This window comes from Oreochromis niloticus, linkage group LG23, assembly GCF_001858045.2.
Source record: "Oreochromis niloticus isolate F11D_XX linkage group LG23, O_niloticus_UMD_NMBU, whole genome shotgun sequence".
NCBI classification, from domain to species: Eukaryota; Metazoa; Chordata; class Actinopteri; order Cichliformes; family Cichlidae; genus Oreochromis; species Oreochromis niloticus.
The window spans coordinates 26,707,952-26,725,552 of NC_031986.2; the positions used below are offsets into that span (position 1 = coordinate 26,707,952).

At 41.1% G+C, this 17,601-nt stretch overlaps 2 protein-coding genes across 22 annotated transcripts in view; both read left to right on the top strand.

Moving 5' to 3' along the window:
- Positions 1 to 11,523, top strand: part of LOC102081515 (uncharacterized) — a 43,956-nt gene extending 32,433 nt beyond the window's left edge. For 9 of the 20 annotated variants that reach the window (XM_025903320.1, XM_025903321.1, XM_025903319.1 and 6 more), the window contains 11 exons: positions 3,766 to 4,215; positions 5,335 to 5,769; positions 6,896 to 7,351; positions 7,436 to 7,699; positions 7,815 to 8,069; positions 8,154 to 8,402; positions 8,539 to 8,796; positions 9,703 to 10,005; positions 10,106 to 10,375; positions 10,497 to 10,580; positions 10,727 to 11,523. In XM_025903320.1, coding sequence (XP_025759105.1) covers positions 3,766 to 4,215; positions 5,335 to 5,769; positions 6,896 to 7,351; positions 7,436 to 7,699; positions 7,815 to 8,069; positions 8,154 to 8,402; positions 8,539 to 8,796; positions 9,703 to 10,005; positions 10,106 to 10,375; positions 10,497 to 10,580; positions 10,727 to 10,793 — 3,091 coding nt within the window. In that variant the 3' untranslated portion in view covers positions 10,794 to 11,523. The remainder of the gene's footprint in view (positions 1 to 3,765; positions 4,216 to 5,334; positions 5,770 to 6,895; positions 7,352 to 7,435; positions 7,700 to 7,814; positions 8,070 to 8,153; positions 8,403 to 8,538; positions 8,797 to 9,702; positions 10,006 to 10,105; positions 10,376 to 10,496; positions 10,581 to 10,726) is intronic. The other 11 variants (XM_025903336.1, XM_025903340.1, XM_025903326.1 and 8 more) reach the window with 8 other exon arrangements.
- LOC100701774 (NLR family CARD domain-containing protein 3) overlaps positions 1 to 17,601 on the top strand; it is a 78,788-nt gene that overhangs the window by 46,458 nt on the left and 14,729 nt on the right. The window lies entirely within an intron of this gene.

Here is a 17,601-nt window from a genome sequence, read left to right on the forward strand (position 1 = left end):
TGATGATCTTCCTTTTTCATCAGTTTTGTATTTGAATTGTGAGGATTCAACAAGAATGAATCATGTTTCAGTTTTGTTTTTGCTGCTGTTATATTTGATCGACTCTTTCAGTTTCTTGTTGTCATTAAACTGAAAATCATTTTAAATGAAAGGAGACAGATTTTCACAGTTAGCTGTGTTTGACTGCAGTGAACTTTACTGAGCATGATGATCATGTTAGCAGCTCTACAGTGAGCAACAAGTGAAGACTTCAGACAGCAGAGAGTCTTCATCACTTTGTGTCTCCACCTGCAGATGTAGAATAAGTGTGATTTCCACATGTGTGATGTGAACAGCAGGTGAAGCTGCTGTTCTACAAGATATGAAGTGTAGATGTTGTTGTTCCACTCTGTGTGTTTCTATATTGTTGATATTTAGTGTTTTACTGCTAACACTTTATAATAGCTACACACACTTAAGCATTGATGAGGTATTAGTTAATACTGATTTCATCATTTACAAAGCATTACTCCTCCTTAGTATGTCATTCATAAACATGGATATAAAAGTATTGCTTAATAAGCTCATATAAAACATGTTTAATGACAGCAGTTTGATACTTTTTCAATGATGGATTAAGAATCTAAAGTTTTACATGTATCACAGATATTCCTGGTTAATTCAGGCAGTTAGGCTGCTCCCTCATCACAAGGAGTCACCTGATAATGCAGGAAAGTGTCTCTGGGATGTTGAAGAGTTTGGAAGTTCTTTAGTTGGTTCCTCAGGTTCAACTTTCCTCTGGTTTGTAGTCAGTTAGTTTTAGTAAACAGGTCAGCGTCCAGTCAGGTTCACTTCCAAAGAGCTCCTGAATGAAACACATCAGTTAAGCTGTTTGGTGCTGTGCTTTCACACAGGTGAACTCAGGTGGATGATGAAAGAAAAGGGCGTGGCCTCCTTGTGTGTCACAGTGAAAACTTAGAGCAGCTGCTCAGGCTAAGGAGGTGATCAGGTTCAGAGGTGGCTCGCCATCTCCTTCATCATGGAGAATCCAAAGCAAACAGCATTTCCTGTAACATCAAACATTAGCCTGTATAACACAGAGATGTTACTGCATTCAATCAATAAATACCAGGATTCAGTGACCATAACCAATATAACTCTCAACATACTCAGAAATACATGAATTAGTACAACACTGTATCACAGCTGTTCTCACACAGAGTATTCTACCTTTTTACAGCGCAGGAAATAATTATTTGATCCTCTTCTCAATTTATAAGTTTGCTGACTTACAAAGAAATAAACAGTCTCTGATTTTTATCACAGTTTCATTTTACTGAAGATAGAAAATCAACCAAAGATCCAGATTAAACACTAGTGGTGCAACGGATCAAAAATCTCACGGTTTGGATCGGATCACGGTTTTAAGTCACGGATCGGATCAATTTTCGGATCAGCGAAAAAAAAAACTAAAAAATTAACATTTACTTATTAAAGTATTTTTTGCCTGTTAAAAACATTCAACTCAAGACTCATTCCATGCAATTATATAAAAACAAATTATGGTACAATATAGGGCAGTATAGGGCTTTCTATCTACCACTCAATGCAATTCAATTCAATTTTATTTATAAAGCGCCAAATCACAACAACAGCTTTATATTGTAAGGTAGACCCTACAGTAATACATACCGCTCATTATATCGCACTCCGCTGTGATATAATGAGCTGTCACGGTCATGTAGCTCTCCGTTGCCCTGGAGGTCCACCCATTAGTAGTTAGGGCAACAGAAGATGCCTGGGACAGTTCAGCCATAACTTTAAACTTTTCCTGCTCATTAATGCTTGGAACGATCTTGCCACTAAAGTGGACGCACAATGGGATATCATAGCATGGCTCAAGCACGTTCATCATAGTTTAAACCCCTTGTCTAAAGAGCTTGGAAAGAAAAGCGTCTGGACTTCTTTGAGTTGCTTGAAGACGTTTCACCTCTCATCCGAGAAGCTTCTTCAGTTCTAGGGTCAAATGGTGGAGAGTCCCAGATATAAAACCCAGTGGGAGTTTCCCTTCAAAGAGGGACAAAAGGACCCCCTGATGATCCTCTACCTAATCACATTAGCCAAGGTGTGAAAGCAGGTGGGGGTCCTCATCAGCCAGGGTTTCGGGTGAGCTCATTGTGAAACCTGGCCCCACCCTATCATGTGATTTCCTGAGGTCAGATGGGCCAGGATGTGAGTGGGCGTTAAGGCGTCTGGGGAGGGTCTCAAAACTGGATTATAGATGGCAGACAGTTGGTGTCGTAAACCACCGCCTCTGTTCAAAGATGGTCGCTCACAGTAGACGTAAATGGCTTCTTTCACTCCTCTTTCAAACCATCTGTCCTCTCTGTCCAAAATGTGAACGTTGGCATCCTCGAAAGAGTGACTTTGTCCTTTAGATGCAGATGAACTGCTGAGTCTTGTCCTGTGGAGGTGGCTCTTCTATGTTGTGCCATGCGCTTGTGAAGTGGCTGTTTGGTCTCTCCAATGTAGAGGTCTGGGCATTCCTCGCTGCACTATACAGCATACACCACATTGTTAAGTTTGTGTTTAGGAGTTTTGTCTTTCGGGTGAACCAGTTTCTGTCTGAGTGTGTTGCTGGGTCTGAAGTACACTGGGATGTCGTGCTTGGAGAAAACTCTCCTGAGTTTCTCTGATACACCGGCTACATAGGGAATGGCAATGTTGTTGAGTTTGTCTTTCTTATCCTCCCTCGCTGGTGTCTGATCTTCTTTTCTGTGCATCTTTGCTGACTTTATAAACGCCCAATTAGGATAACCGCATGTTTTAAGTGCCTCTTTTACATGTGTGCGTTCCTTCTTTTTCCCTTCAGGCTTAGAGGGAACATGTTCTGCCCGGTGGTGTAGGGTCCTAATTACCCCAAGTTTGTGTTCCAGAGGGTGATGGGAGTCAAAGAGGAGGTACTGGTCCATGTGTGTGGGCTTCCGGTAAACTTCAATGTTGAGGTTGCCATCTATAATCCAGTTTTGGGATACCTTCCCAGACGCCTTAATGCCCAATCACATCCTGGGCCATCTGACCTCAGGAAATCACATGATAGGGTGGGGCCAGGTTTCACAATGAGCACACCTGAAACCCTGGCTGATTGTGACCCACACCCACTTTCACACCTTGGCTAATGTGATTAGGTAGAGGATCATCAGGGGATCCTTTGACCCTCTTTCGGGGGAAACTCACACTGGGTTTTATATCTGGGACTTCCCACCATTTGACCCTTAGAACTGAAGAAGCTTCTCGGATGAGAGGTGAAACGTCTTCAAGCAACTCAAAGAAGTCCAGACGCTTTTCTTTCCAAGCTCCTTAGACTACGATTACCTGGATGACTGAGAACCTTCACAGTCACAGACAGTTTAAACCCCTTGTTTTGCACAATGGAATACGGCCTCCCGTCTGCAGCTAAACACCCCAATACCGCAAACTCCTCTGCTCCTCCACTTGGACCGCTACCGCTGGCCATAACTATGGCTTACCACGCGCACTATACACATACTTTTTTTTTCCTTCTTTTTCGAATCTTCGGATCACGTGCGTGCCGAACCGTGGAGTGGGATCGGTTCGGATTACGGATAAACCGTGATCCATTGCAACACTATTAAACACACAAACATTACAAAGTGATTTGTGTGTCACTCAGTGAAACAAGTATTTGATCCATCAGTAGTGTTTGGTTGTTTTTATGCAGCTGAGATGAAATCATCACTAAATGTTTCCTTCTTATTGTTCCAGTGTTGATACAAAGACATCAGATGAAGACAGAACAAAGTTCTTTGTGAATCTGTTCTGTGCAGCAGCAGAGAGAGAACAGCAGACAGGAGAGAAGATACTGGAGCTGTTATCATCAGTGTGCACATATCAAACATTCCCTTTTAATGAGAGATGCAAGGATGATGATGATGATATGAAGAAACGTCAGTGTGATCACCTCCTGGATCTGTACTCCAAAGTGAAGGACTGTGAGGCTAAAACTGGCTTGAGTGTCCTTCCATCATTACAGTCAGTTTTCCAGTCAGCTCCTGCAGTCTGGTTCATAAACCTCTCAGAGAGAAAGACCTCCATCCTCCTGGAAGTGCTGAAACTCCAACCAGAGAAGAAACAAGTGGAGCTGACACAGTACACTCATAAAAAGAGTAAAATTAGGAGTTTCCTGCAGTGTCTGCCTTATATCTCACAGCTCAGGTAAATGAAATCTTCTTCACATGAGTCAAATATCTGTAAGAAAAGATGTGCTGTGAAAAGAAGTGATGGAAATATTTGAGCTCCATAAATTGTAAAGTAATGATTTTGTCTTGTGCTATTTGTTTGTCATCAGCATCATATTTGTGACCTTATCTACATGGATCATATTGTAAATATATTCAGACTCTGTCATATTTCAGAGGGAAACGTGCTCAGTACACCACTGTGTTTCACTGACTTGTTCAGCTGTTTGTTGCTATGAAGTTTCATGTTTTCTATAAATCTCAGATGAAACAGGACAACAGGATCTAAAATAAGAAGTTCTCATCAGAAAGGTTGAATTATATTTAGATCTGATAGATGTAGGAATGAATTGATTTCATGTTAAATTCAATAAACTGATGTAAGTTGTGTGAATGAAGGTGAGCATGTGACTGAGCTCATGCAGCAGAGAGGAGAGTGTTGGAGTGCACACATGTGTTTGATGGAAACTTGCATGTTTGACCTGCAGCAGAATCATGAAATGATGTGAAGAAGAAGAAGAACGTAGCTCAGTGCTGACAAGTCAGTCCTGTTTAAAGCTGCTCTTAAAACAACAACAACGTGACATCAAATGTTTAAAGTCAAAGTTCAAACTGTTTGTGGCTTTTTGAAAATGAGAGCAGCTTCAAAATCAAAGCAGCTGTGAACCATCTCTATGCTGCAGTGATACAGCCAGAAACATCCTTTACAAACTCAATGAGTCTTTCAGTGAGTAACTCAGTAAATGAATGAGTTACATGAAGCTGCACTTTATCTCCTGACTTTGTCGAACTTTACTGAGCATGATGATGATGATGGTAGCAGCTCTATAGTGAGCAGCAGATGAAGATTTCAGACAGCAGAGAGTCTTCATCACTTTGTGTGTCCACCTGCAGATGTAGCAGATGTGTTAGAGCAGGATGAGTGTTTGTGTTGTAAGAGTGTAAAACAGTGCTCAGCTGCTGTGATGGAAGATGTGTTTAACATGGAGCTTCATTATGTACAGGAAGGACAAGATGGAGTCCATCAGTAGTGTGTGGTTGTTTCTATGCAGCTCACATCAAATCATCACTAAATGTTTCCTTCTTATTGTTCCAGTGTTTATTTTGAGGATCCAGATGAAGAAATCAGGTTCTTTGTGAATCTGTTCTGTGCAGCAGCAGAGAGAGAACAGCAGACAGGAGAGACGATACTGGAGCTGTTATCATCAGTGTGCACATTTAACATGTTCCCTTTTGATGGCTATGATGATGATTTGGACAAATATCGGTGTGATCTCCTCCTGGATATGTGCTCTGATGTGAAGGACTGTGAGACTAAAACAGGCTTGAGTGTCCTTCCATCATTACAGTCAGTTTTCCAGTCAGCTCCTGCAGTCTGGTTCATAAACCTCTCAGAGAGAAAGACCTCCATCCTCCTGGAAGTGCTGAAACTCCAACCAGAGAAGAAACAAGTGGAGCTGACACAGTACACTCATAAAAAGAGTAAAATTAGGAGTTTCCTGCAGTGTCTGCCTTATATCTCACAGCTCAGGTAAATGAAATCTTCTTCACATGAGTCAAATATCTGTAAGAAAAGATGTGCTGTGAAAAGAAGTGATGGAAATATTTGAGGCTCCATAATTGTAAACTGATGATTTTGTCTTGTGCTATTTGTTTGTCATCAGCATCATATTTGTGACTTTATCTACATGGATCATATTGTAAATGTATTCAGACTCTGTCATATTTCAGAGGGAAACGTGCTCAGTACACCACTGTGTTTCACTGACTTGTTCAGCTGTTTGTTGCTGTGAAGTTTCATATTTTCTATAAATCTCAGATGAAACAGGATCTAAAATAAAGAAGTTCTCATCAGAAAGGTTAGATTTGATTTAGATTTGATAGATTTAGAAATGAATTGATTTCATGTTAAATTCAATAAGCTGATGTAAGTTGTGTGACTGATTTCATGCAGCAGAGAGGAGAGTGTTGGAGTGCACACATGTGTTTGATGGAAACTTGCATGTTTGACCTGCAGCAGAATCATGAAATGATGTGAAGAAGAAGAAGAACGTAGCTCAGTGCTGACAAGTCAGTCCTGTTTAAAGCTGCTCTTAAAACAACAACAACGTGACATCAAATGTTTAAAGTCAAAGTTCAAACTGTTTGTGGCTTTTGGAAAATGAGAGCAGCTTCAAAATCAAAGCAGCTGTGAACCATCTCTATGCTGCAGTGATACAGCCAGAAACATCCTTTACACCTGAATCCATCATCGCCATGGAAACAACATGAAAGCAAACTCAATGAGTCCTTCAGTGAGTAACTCAGTAAATGAATGAGTTACATGAAGCTGCACTTTATCTCCTGACTTTGTTGAACTTTACTGAGCGTGATGATGATGATGGTAGCAGCTCTATAGTGAGCAGCAGATGAAGATTTCAGACAGCAGAGAGTCTTCATCACTTTGTGTGTCCACCTGCAGATGTAGCAGATGTGTTAGAGCAGGATGAGTGTTTGTGTTGTACGAGTGTAAAACAGTGTTCAGCTGCTCTGATGGAAGATGTGTTTAACATGGAGCTTCATTATGTACAGGAAGGACAAGATGGAGTCCATCAGTAGTGTGTGGTTGTTTTTATGCAGCTCACATCAAATCATCACTAAATGTTTCCTTCTTATAGTTACAGTGTTTATCCTGATTGGACAGATCCATTTGAGGGCGCCAGGTTCTTTGTGAATCTGTTCTGTGCAGCAGCAGAGAGAGAACAGCAGACAGGAGAGACGATACTGGAGCTGTTATCATCAGTGTGCACATATCAAACATTCCCTGTTAATGACATTTTCATTAATGATTGTTATCGGTCTGATTTCCTGTTGGATCTGTACTGCCACGTGAAGGACTATGAGACTAAAACAGGCTTGAGTGTCCTCCCATCAATACAGTCAGTTTTCCAGTCAGCTCCTGCAGTCTGGTCCATAAACTTCATATACACCAACTTCTCCATCCTCCTAGAAGTACTGAAACTCCAATCAGAGAAGAAACAAGTGGAGCTGAGAGAATGGCCAGAAGAAGAAGAAGAAGAAGACAGTGTACTGAGGAGTTTCCTGCAGTGTCTGCCTTATATCTCACAGCTCAGGTAAATAAGGCAGATTTTAATTAATGTTTTCATTTACAGAATATTTTCAGCATGTTCTCTGATTTCATCTTCACTGTGTTTCAGCTGTGATCCAGACTTCTTCCAGAGTGTGTGTACATCCATGTCTGTAAGATCCAGAGAGGAGGCCCAGCAGCTGAAGTCTCTGCTGCAGCTCCTGGGGTTCCAGCTGCTGTTAACAGGAGAGTTACACAGGAAAAGCTGCTGGTCTGTGGGGAGAGTTCTCAAACTGTGCAGCTCTAAAGTGGATCTCATCCTCACACCCAGCAAGATGTCTGCCAGAGGAGCCGCTCTCCTCTTTAGACACACAACACAACTACACAGTCTGAGGCAGGAAGTGAAATCATGACTCTCTTGTTCCTATAAACCATTTATCTGCTGTCCACTTTGAATCTTTAGTTCTTGGTGTTCATCATTTCTGCTCTTTTGTCTCTTTGATCTTCAGGCTTTCCATCGACATGTCCTTGCTCCTGTTTCAGTGGGTAAGAAGAGGCAGAGTGGTCTGTCCGCTGGCTGTTGAAGAGCTTTCTCTTGTGCCTAAGAAAGCCCGACCATCACACAGAGTAATGTTGAGGGCTGTCAGTAGTTTGGCTTCCCTGCTGAGATACTGGACAGTCGCACGGTTAGACCTGACTGAGACCTGCATCCCTGCTCAGGGTCTCATTACACTGCTGCTCCATGATGGTCCTCTAACAGTCAAGTAAATGTCTTTCCTGAACATCACAGGCCAAATAACATGTAGATTTTTACTTTAAAGCTTATTTTATATTTATGATCTCTGCAGACTGAGTGAAGAGAGCTTCCAGCAGCTTCTGTGTCTCCTCCATGAAATCCAGGACAAGGACTTGACGTTGTCCTTCCTGAGTAAGGTTGGTGGAGACCTGACCTCCTGCTGTCTGAACTGGGAGCTTCTTCACTATCTGCTGCAGCAGTCGTCAGCTCAGACCATCACTGTGGACCTGAGGAAGAACTTCTTCTTACAGGAGGAAACCACACGTCTGCTTCCCTTTCTGGACAGGATTGTGTTTAAAAGGTGCTGAATGTAGTTTGATCTTTTACCAAACACAGTTTCTGCTGTTTAATCAGGAGGATTTGAAATGCTGTCTCATCTTAAATCAGCAGTTTATGGATCCTTTAAACAAAGTTGGAAATAAACTGTTTGTTTTCAGGCCCAGTCCCAGCTTTGTGATGAGCTCCATCAGAGAGCTCTACAGAGCTCATGACAGTCACGCTGTACCCAGTTTACTGAGGTCATTTGGTCATGTGATCAACCTGAGCAGCAGAGAGCTGGACTCAGTGGACTGTGCTGCTCTGATCTTCATCCTCAAACACGGAGACGGAGTTAAACTGAACCTCCTGTGGACCTCCATACCAGCAGAGGGAGTAGAGTCCATCCTCTTCATGCTGGACAAAGTTTCTCATCTCAGGTCAGATATTAGAGCTCGTTTCTCTGTGATGCACCTGTGTGAGTGCTGAACAACACACTGGACTTTATTCAGTCACTGTCATTGAGGACTCCATTTCTTTACCAATTTTTTTAAATAAATTTTATCATTATAACATACTTACAGTGCACTGCTTCATAAACTAACATTTGACTTTTACTGCGTGGAAAAGATTTTCTGAACAGCTGATCAAGAAACTAGAAGGAAACTTTTAAAGTCTTTAAAATAAAAAAAAACATGTTAACTACAGATAATAAAAGTTACACAGTAAAACTTTACTGTATCCACAAGTGGCAAATTGATCATTAATTAACTTTGCCTTCAAATAATAATGAATGATATTTACTAATCATTAGTAATTTTATAATTAAAACTATTACATGAATGTGTTGTTGGCTACTTTTATCAGTTGCTCAAACAATAAGCTGAAGGCTGGAATTCATAAGTCCGTCTCCAGACACATTTTAATTGGACCCATTAAAATAATCTGCAACACGCTCTGTTTCTGTGGTTTCCTGGACACAAAGGAGATTTTTACTCTTCATCACTGCTGACAAATGATGCCTTTAATCTGATTATATTGCAGTAAATTATGGACAACACAGTTAAACTGAGTCCTTTTCATTTAAAGCTGTTATCTGTTAACATCCACATGCACAATCAGCTTAAACAGTAAAACTGGGCTCAGTGTGACTTTGTCACTAATTTAATAACATGAGAGTGCATAAATCCAGCATCTAATTACAATAATGTATTTGGTGCTAGTTCATAGATGCTGTTCTCAAAATCCTTTAGTTTCAAAGATTTTAACACATTTTATTGAAGCTAGCAGTTTGTTCTCAGCATCTATAATTTTAGTTTTTCTGTCTCCATGTGTTTTCCTTGCAGTGTTGACAGGAACCAGCTGCTGAGGTTCATCCACTGCTGTGCTGCCTGTGACGTCCAGCAGGAGGCAGCGTCAGGCCTGCTGAGGACTCTGCAGCACAGCTTGGATCTGTCCTGCTCCTCCTGTGTGGAGCTACCAGAGGAGGATCAGCCTGAGCCTCTGAGTCTGACTGCTGATGACTGCAGGGCCGTCTCCACCATCCTGACACACAGCAGCCGGGACACACAGCTCGACCTGCGAGACTGTGAGGTGGAGGACAGCGTGCTGGACCTGCTGTTTCCTGTCCTCCACAGGGTCCGCCTCAGGTGGGAAAAACCACAGAAGAGTCTAAACCAGAGAGAAGCTCGTTCACACTGGTGTTGATGCATCCTGACAGTTTCTCTTTGCTCTGTTTGTCCTGTTTAGAGTCAGTAAAACTGTCCTCCTCCAGCTGCTGTCTCTGGTTCCTGTGAACAGTGAGAGGGACACAGTGAGGCGGGCGGTGTCCCTGTGTGGAGCCCTGGGTGGAGAGCTGGATCTCAGTCACAGCACGCTGGATCAGAGGGCCTGTGGGGCTTTGGTCCAGATGCTGGACTCGTGTGAAGGGCTGACAGAGCTGGACCTCAGTCACTGTCAGCTCACTGACCAGCTGCTGCTCCCTCTCATCACACATCTGCACAAAGTCCAAGTCCTGGAGTGAGTGTCACACACTGATCCTTCTCTGGGAGGCACCAATAACCATCAACCTGTTCACACACACTACAATAATATAACGTGCAGCAAACAATTAGAGCCACTTGTTGTGTTTGTGTTACAGTCTGAGTCACAATCAGATCACTGATGCTTCGACTGATGTGTTACTGCAGCTGCTCTCCATCAACCCCTCCATCGACTGTGTGCGGTGAGCCAACATGAATCAGTCCCCATCAGTGAAGGAGTTTCTCCTCAGACTCTCAGAGGAATCATTCACAGTCTGAGCTCACATGGATTCATGTTGTTCTGAGTGAATGAGTGACGTCTGCTCTCTCTGCTTTGGTCTCTTTCTAGACTCTACAGCAACAACATCGTGCACAGAGCAGCCTTCAAGGAACACAAGCAGTTTGAGGTCTGGTGAAGAACTCATCACCATCATCATCATCATCATCATCATCAGGGACCCGTGGTTTTATGGTCTCATAATTGTTTCTTGCTAATCTGTAATGTACAACAGCAATAATGGTTCAGTAAGCTTTAATAGCTACTTTAGAATGTTTTATTTTGCTTTATTGTATTTCTTTATTATGTCATTATTAAAAATAGTATTTCTATAGAGACGAGCGCATCTCAGACTATTTCTGAAAGTTCTGCAGATTTTTGTTTTATGGAGCTCTGACTGAAGCTATGCAACAGTCATCCTAATGTTTACACATCAGATTGTTTTATCATGATTAAATTATTTTCAAATAGTGAAAAATAAAGTGATGCTGTAATAGTTACATTAAAGTTGTGAGTCTGCTTTGTTAATTTTTGCAATAACTGCACTGATTTTGTACTTCATGTGTCAGTCTAAACATAAAGATGTCGTAATGATTTTCACAGTAGTCATGTAATAATATTACAGTCAGGTGGCATGACAATAAAGATACCAGTGAGTGTCATTTCTTTATTTAAATGAACTAATGCAAGAAATAAAGGTGTGGTGCAAAAAATGATGCATATTTTGATTGTATAAAATACATGTGAAAATCAAATCAGTTTACAGACATCATTTTTAATCATGTAAATATACAAAATCTGATCTTGTCTGAAAAGAGTTTATAAAAATGTAAAACTTAAAGTCTTTCTTTAAAAATAGTGCACTAAAATTTCACACAACTCTTACATTTTTTGATATGGAAATCATAATTATATAACAACACAGAGTGGTTTTATTATCATATACATATTAAGAGAGAGTATGTCATCACACAGCACTGAGCAGGTTTAGTGAGATTAATATTGTCTAGCACTCAGGATACAGAGTGGGCTGTCTGTTAACATTAAGATTTGAGCACGCCTCAAATCATCATCTGTAGTTCAGTCTATGCACACACATTTGTTGTTTGCAAAACTGTATATGATTTTAAAATTGACAATTATATTTGCATTCAAAGTTATGAAATATGTTTCAATAAACATGTTTGTGGTTGTTACAGTAAAAAATATAACTATTTCTACTCAGATTTTATGTTTTTTGTTTGAATTTAGATCTCTGATCAGATTCGTCAGTAACACATCCACAGAGGTGGACTCTGTAGGGTCAGTAAGGATTTTAGTTTTGTGGAAGTCCAGAGAAGGTCGACATTCATCCAGACCATCAAAGATGAACATAACCTGGAAGTCTTCAAAGCTGCAGATTCCTGCTTCTTTAGTTTCAGTAAAGAAGTGATGAACGAGTTCCACCAAGCTCATCTTTTCCTCTTTCAACACATTCAGCTCCCTGAAAGTGAATGGAAAAATGAACTGGATGTTCTGGTTGGCTTTGTCTTCAGCCCAGTCCAGAATAAACTTCTGTGTTAGGACTGTTTTCCCAATGCCAGCCACTCCCTTTGTCAACACTGTTCTGATTGGTTCATCTCTTCCAGATGAGGCATTAAAGATGTCTTCTTGTCTGATTGTTGTTTCTGGTCTGTCTGGTTTCCTGGATGCTGTTTCAATCTGCCTGACTTCATGTTCATCATTGACCTCTGCAGTCCCTCCCTCTGTGAGGTGGAGCTCTGTGTAGATCTGATTTAGAAAGGTTGGGTTTCCTGCTTTAGCGATCCCCTCAAATACACACTGGAACTTCTTCTTCAGTTGAGATTTAAGATTATGTTGACAAACTGGAGCAAACATGTCTGAAAAGACACAGAAAATAAGTTACATAAATCAATATTATTTAATTTGAAATGTTAGATAAAACATCTTATAACTTTATCTTTTAGGAGGCAGAGCCTTGGGCTTTCAGACCCCTCTTCTGTGGAACAAACTCCCAGTTTGGATTTGGGAGACAGACACTACTGAATTCTTTACTTTTAAGATTAGGTTTATAAAGCATATAGTTAGGGCTGGATCAGGTGACCCTGAATCCTCCCTTAGTTATGCTGCGATAAACCCCCTGGTGTTTTTTCTTCACTCACCTTTCACTATGTTGTTATACCTCCCTTTGCATTTAATCATTAGTTTTTATTAATGCCTAGCGCCATTGCACAGCTTGTCTTTTGTCCTGTCTTCTTCCCCTCACCCCTAAGCAGTCGTGGAAAATGGCTTTCCCTCTCTGAGTCTAGTTCTACCAAAGGTTTCTTCCTGTTAGAACTGATCTTTCTCCTTCCCTTGTTACCAAGTGCTTGCTCTATATAAAGTGCCTTCAGGTGACTTTAGTTGTGATTTGGGGCTGTGTAAATAAAACTGGACTGAATTTAATTCAATCAAAATCCCATCTCTCAAAATGGTGAAATTTGGGATATTTGTTGGTCAGTTTCGTTCATTTCATTCCCCTTAAACAATACACGTTTGAATATATACTGTCCCATACACTGAGATAATAAATAATTTAATTATCCTGCAATTTTGAGAAATTGTCTTACTGCTTTGAAGATGCTCAACCAGCTCATCCTGCTTCATTCTCTTCAAGAAGTGCAGCGTGATCTTTACAAATGCCTCTGTGACACTCTTCTTCTGCTCTTCATCATCACCCTCCAACATGTCCACAATGTCCCTCTGACCCTCTAAACATTCAAGGTCATGTGCACCAAGAACCCTTAGGATCTTATTCAGCTCATTCTCCACAAATGTCAAAATGCTGTCTTCTAGCAACTGTAACAAAAACAGAGGTGGGAAGTATGTGTTTTGTTACTATACTTAAGTGGACTTTTCAGATACTTTCAGATACTCATATATATATATAAAAAAAACCAAAAAAACCACCCAGCTCGCCCCTGTGGGCGGTTTATCCTTCAAGCTCGGGTCCTCTACCAGAGGCCTGGGAGCTTGAGGGTCCTGCGCAGTATCTTAGCTGTTCCCAGGACTGCGCTCTTCTGGACAGAGATCTCCGATGTTGTTCCCGGGATCTGCTGGAGCCACTCGCCTAGCTTGGGGGTCACTGCACCAAGTGCTCTGATTACCACTGGGACCACCGTTACCTTCACCCTCCACATCCTCTCGAGCTCTTCTCTGAGCCCTTGGTATTTCTCCAGCTTCTCGTGTTCCTTCTTCCTGATATTGCTGTCATTCGGAACCGCTACATCAATCACTACGGCCGTCTTCTTCTGTTTGTCCACCACCACTATGTCCGGTTGGTTAGCCACCACCATTTTGTCCATCTGTATCTGGGAGTCCCACAGGATCTTAGCTCGGTCATTTTCCATCACCCTACGGGGTGTCTCCCATTTTAACCTCGGGACTTCCAGGCCGTATTCAACACAGATGTTCCTGTACACTATACCGGCCGCTTGGTTATGGCGTTCCATGTATGCCTTGCCTGCTAGCATCTTACACCCTGCATTTATGTGCTGGATTGTCTCTGGGGCATCTTTACACAGCCTGCACCTGGGGTCTTGCCTGGTGTGATAGACCCCAGCCTCTATGGATCTTGTGCTCAGAGCTTGTTCCTGTGCTGCCATGATTAGTGCCTCTGTGCTGTCTTTCAGTCCAGCTTTGTCCAGACACTGGTAGGATTTCTGGATATCCACCTCATCTGCCGGTGGTACATACCGTGCAGGGGCCTGTCCTTCCATGATGGTTCCTCGTCTTCCTCCTCTTTCTTGGGTTTCTGCTGCCTGAGGTATTCACTGAGCACGCTGTCAGTTGGGGCCATCTTCGTGATGTATTCGTGGATGTTCCTTGTCTCATCCTGGACTGTGGTGCTGACACTCACCAGTCCCCGGCCCCCTTCCTTCCGCTTAGCGTACAGCCTCAGGGTGCTGGACTTGGGGTGAAAACCTCCATGTATGGTCAGGAGCTTTCTAGTCTTTATGTCAGTGGCTTCTATCTCCTCCTTCAGCTTATTACCCCAGCAGGGTACCTGATCACAGGCAGCGCGTAGGCGTTGATACCCCGGATCTTGTTCTTACCGTTCAGCTGACTCCTCAGGACTTGCCTGACCCTCTGCAGGTACTTGGTGGTTACAGCTTTCCTAGCGGCCTCTTCATGGTTTCCATTTGCCTGTGGGATCCACAGGTACTTGTAGCTGTCCTCTATGTCTGCAGTGTTGTCCTCTGGTAGTTCAAACTGTCAGAAGCAGCAGCATAGCAGTGCAACACATTTTAATTAGATGAAGTCAAATGCCGATGCTTAATTATTACATGTGACTAATGCTTTAGTTTAACTCTTTTGATGGAGCTCATACATGTTTGATGTCCAAATATCATCCAGTAATGAGGCAAGTGTACCAGAGGGAATAAAGGACAGAAAGAAATGTTGTTTATTACGGTTATATCAGAGACTGGCTGTGGCTGCAAAGGACTTCTCTATAGCTAAGAGTGTGGAGTCCCCAGTATGGATCCTTCAGTATAGCAGACAGCTGCTTTACTTGTTCCTGTCCTGGATGATTGTAGCTCAGGTCCAGCTCCTGGTGCTGTTTCAGCTTCTGCTCCTTCTCCCTCACTGTCACCTGAAACACACAGACACAGCTCACTGGGTTGGAGTTGTTTTACAGTTAAATGAGTAGGTCTGGAGGTCTGACTCCAGTGCAAACTGCAGTGATCAAAATGTCCAAGGTGTGATCAAGAACTTCCAGTTATGGTCCTCGAAACCTCAGAAACCTAACTGTGGTGGATCTCCTCCATTGTTTCAGCTTATTTTCCCTTTCAGGAGGTGGAGAAAGTCACAGCGAAGAAAAACCAAGAAGTAGATCAGGTGGGGATCAAAGATTTAGCTTGTGTGTGCAAAAAACAGGCTGTGTATTACAAAGATACACAACAGCATGGCCTTAAACAGGAGACTGACCAAATTTAAACTTTATTATTACCTGGAGAGGAGTCTGAGAGCAATGTTAAACTTGTATAAAAATGATAAGATTTTTAACCACAGAGGGGGGAGTTTCACTGACAGTAGATGAAAAATAAAAACTACGATGAGGGTGAGTTAGAAAGAGGAAAATCAACTAAAAGCTGAGGGATTTGATTAGCACTGACACTTCAATCTTTTCATGCATTTCATGAATTATGACAACCTCTATCCAGATTTTTTTCTTAAGTAATTTTATTTGTTTTTAGGCATGAAAAAAAGATTTTTGAACTTTTCAAAGCGTTTTTTATATGTCCACTTAGGTGGACAACACTGGCTGACCAGTGGGTGGAAGGGTATGGAGTGACACATCAGTGTCCAATGTAGTGGTTTATGTGCAAGTATACAATCAACACTGACACAAATACAAGAAAACAGCCTTTGAATAGCTGTCCACTGTAGTGACCACTATGCATGAAAGGGTTAAATATACCAGTATATAAAAATATATTTGGAGAAAAGGTTTCACATGACTGCTTCTGCTGTATGTTGCCTCTGATGAGCAGCTTTTATTGCACTAAACAGCATCAGAGGGTCTGAAGAATGCAGCATTTACTTTTCTCAGTTTTTATAGCAATCTATGTTACTAAATCTCTTAGTGTACAATAACATGTATGAAATAGGTGTGTGCTAAAAAGTGAACAAAACTTTAAGCTGTAGTGGCATCAAAAGACATTTAAAGTAAGAGAAAACTCGTTTTGGGGAACGCCCACCAAGTGACATTGAAAACAATTAGTTTATATGAAGAGCTTCTTCTCTTCTCTTTTGTTGTTTAACCCTGCCTTGGACTTCTCATGTAATCACATAAAAATTCCAACACACAGAACACACATGAGACATGACACCGCAGATAGAAATAGATATTGTTTTATGTGGCTGAAAGTTGGATATGGACTCAAGAATAGTTGGGTAACAAATTCAAAGAAAAAACAAAGAGTGGTAATGCAGACTATGCTGAAGCATGGTAATGCTTATTTACATTCAGCAGCATTGTGAGTAAAATTTGCATTCAAATTTATCAGACCACCACTGAGTGTACAGTTTATGCCATAGATGCTCTAAATTAAAGCCCTGATAATTTTCTGTAATGGTTAATCCACCAGTATGCACAAACTCTTAATCTAAATATTATTTTCAATGCTAACATATAATTATTGTTATGTATGAATTTTCAAATTGTTTTAACAAATATATGAAAGCATTAGTAAAAGACTTTATTATTATTATTTAGATTAAGATGTCAGATCACAGATGCTTACATTCCTGAACAGAAACAAAGATTGTTTTAATGGCTAAATTATATATTTGATTCATTTCTGACTTTACCTGCTCATCAAACCTTTAATATGCCACACACTGTCACATTTGTGAAGAACATATAGACTAACTTTTTTCCTCACATCTGTAGATCAGAGCTTATGTGTTTGTTTGTTTGCACCACTGACCTCAACCATTCGTCCATTCATGAAGTAACAGCAAAGATGATTTAGCATCAAAGGGAAGTTAAAGTATAGAAAATAAAAGTACAGGTGAAACAGGGACCCGTTTTAAATGTGCAAGTGAATAGTTATTATTCTTTCATTCATGTATATTTTAATGTCCTTCTTAATGGTCTTAATCAGATGGTGAGAGCAGTAAAAGTTAAGAAAAACACAACAGAATAGAATAAGAGAAATAGAATAGAATAGCACACTATACAACAAGAATAAAATACTACATACAATAGAATAAATTACTATACAAAATAAAATACTGTACAAAATAGAATAAAATGCTCTGTCTGTAGGGAAAAATTGCACTTGGCAATATTGCACATCAGGGAGACAATTACAGTTGTGTATGGGATGTGTGTGTGTGTGTCTGTCTGCACTGTGTGGTCATCTTAAGGGACCATGTTGTAGAGTCTGACAGCAATAGTT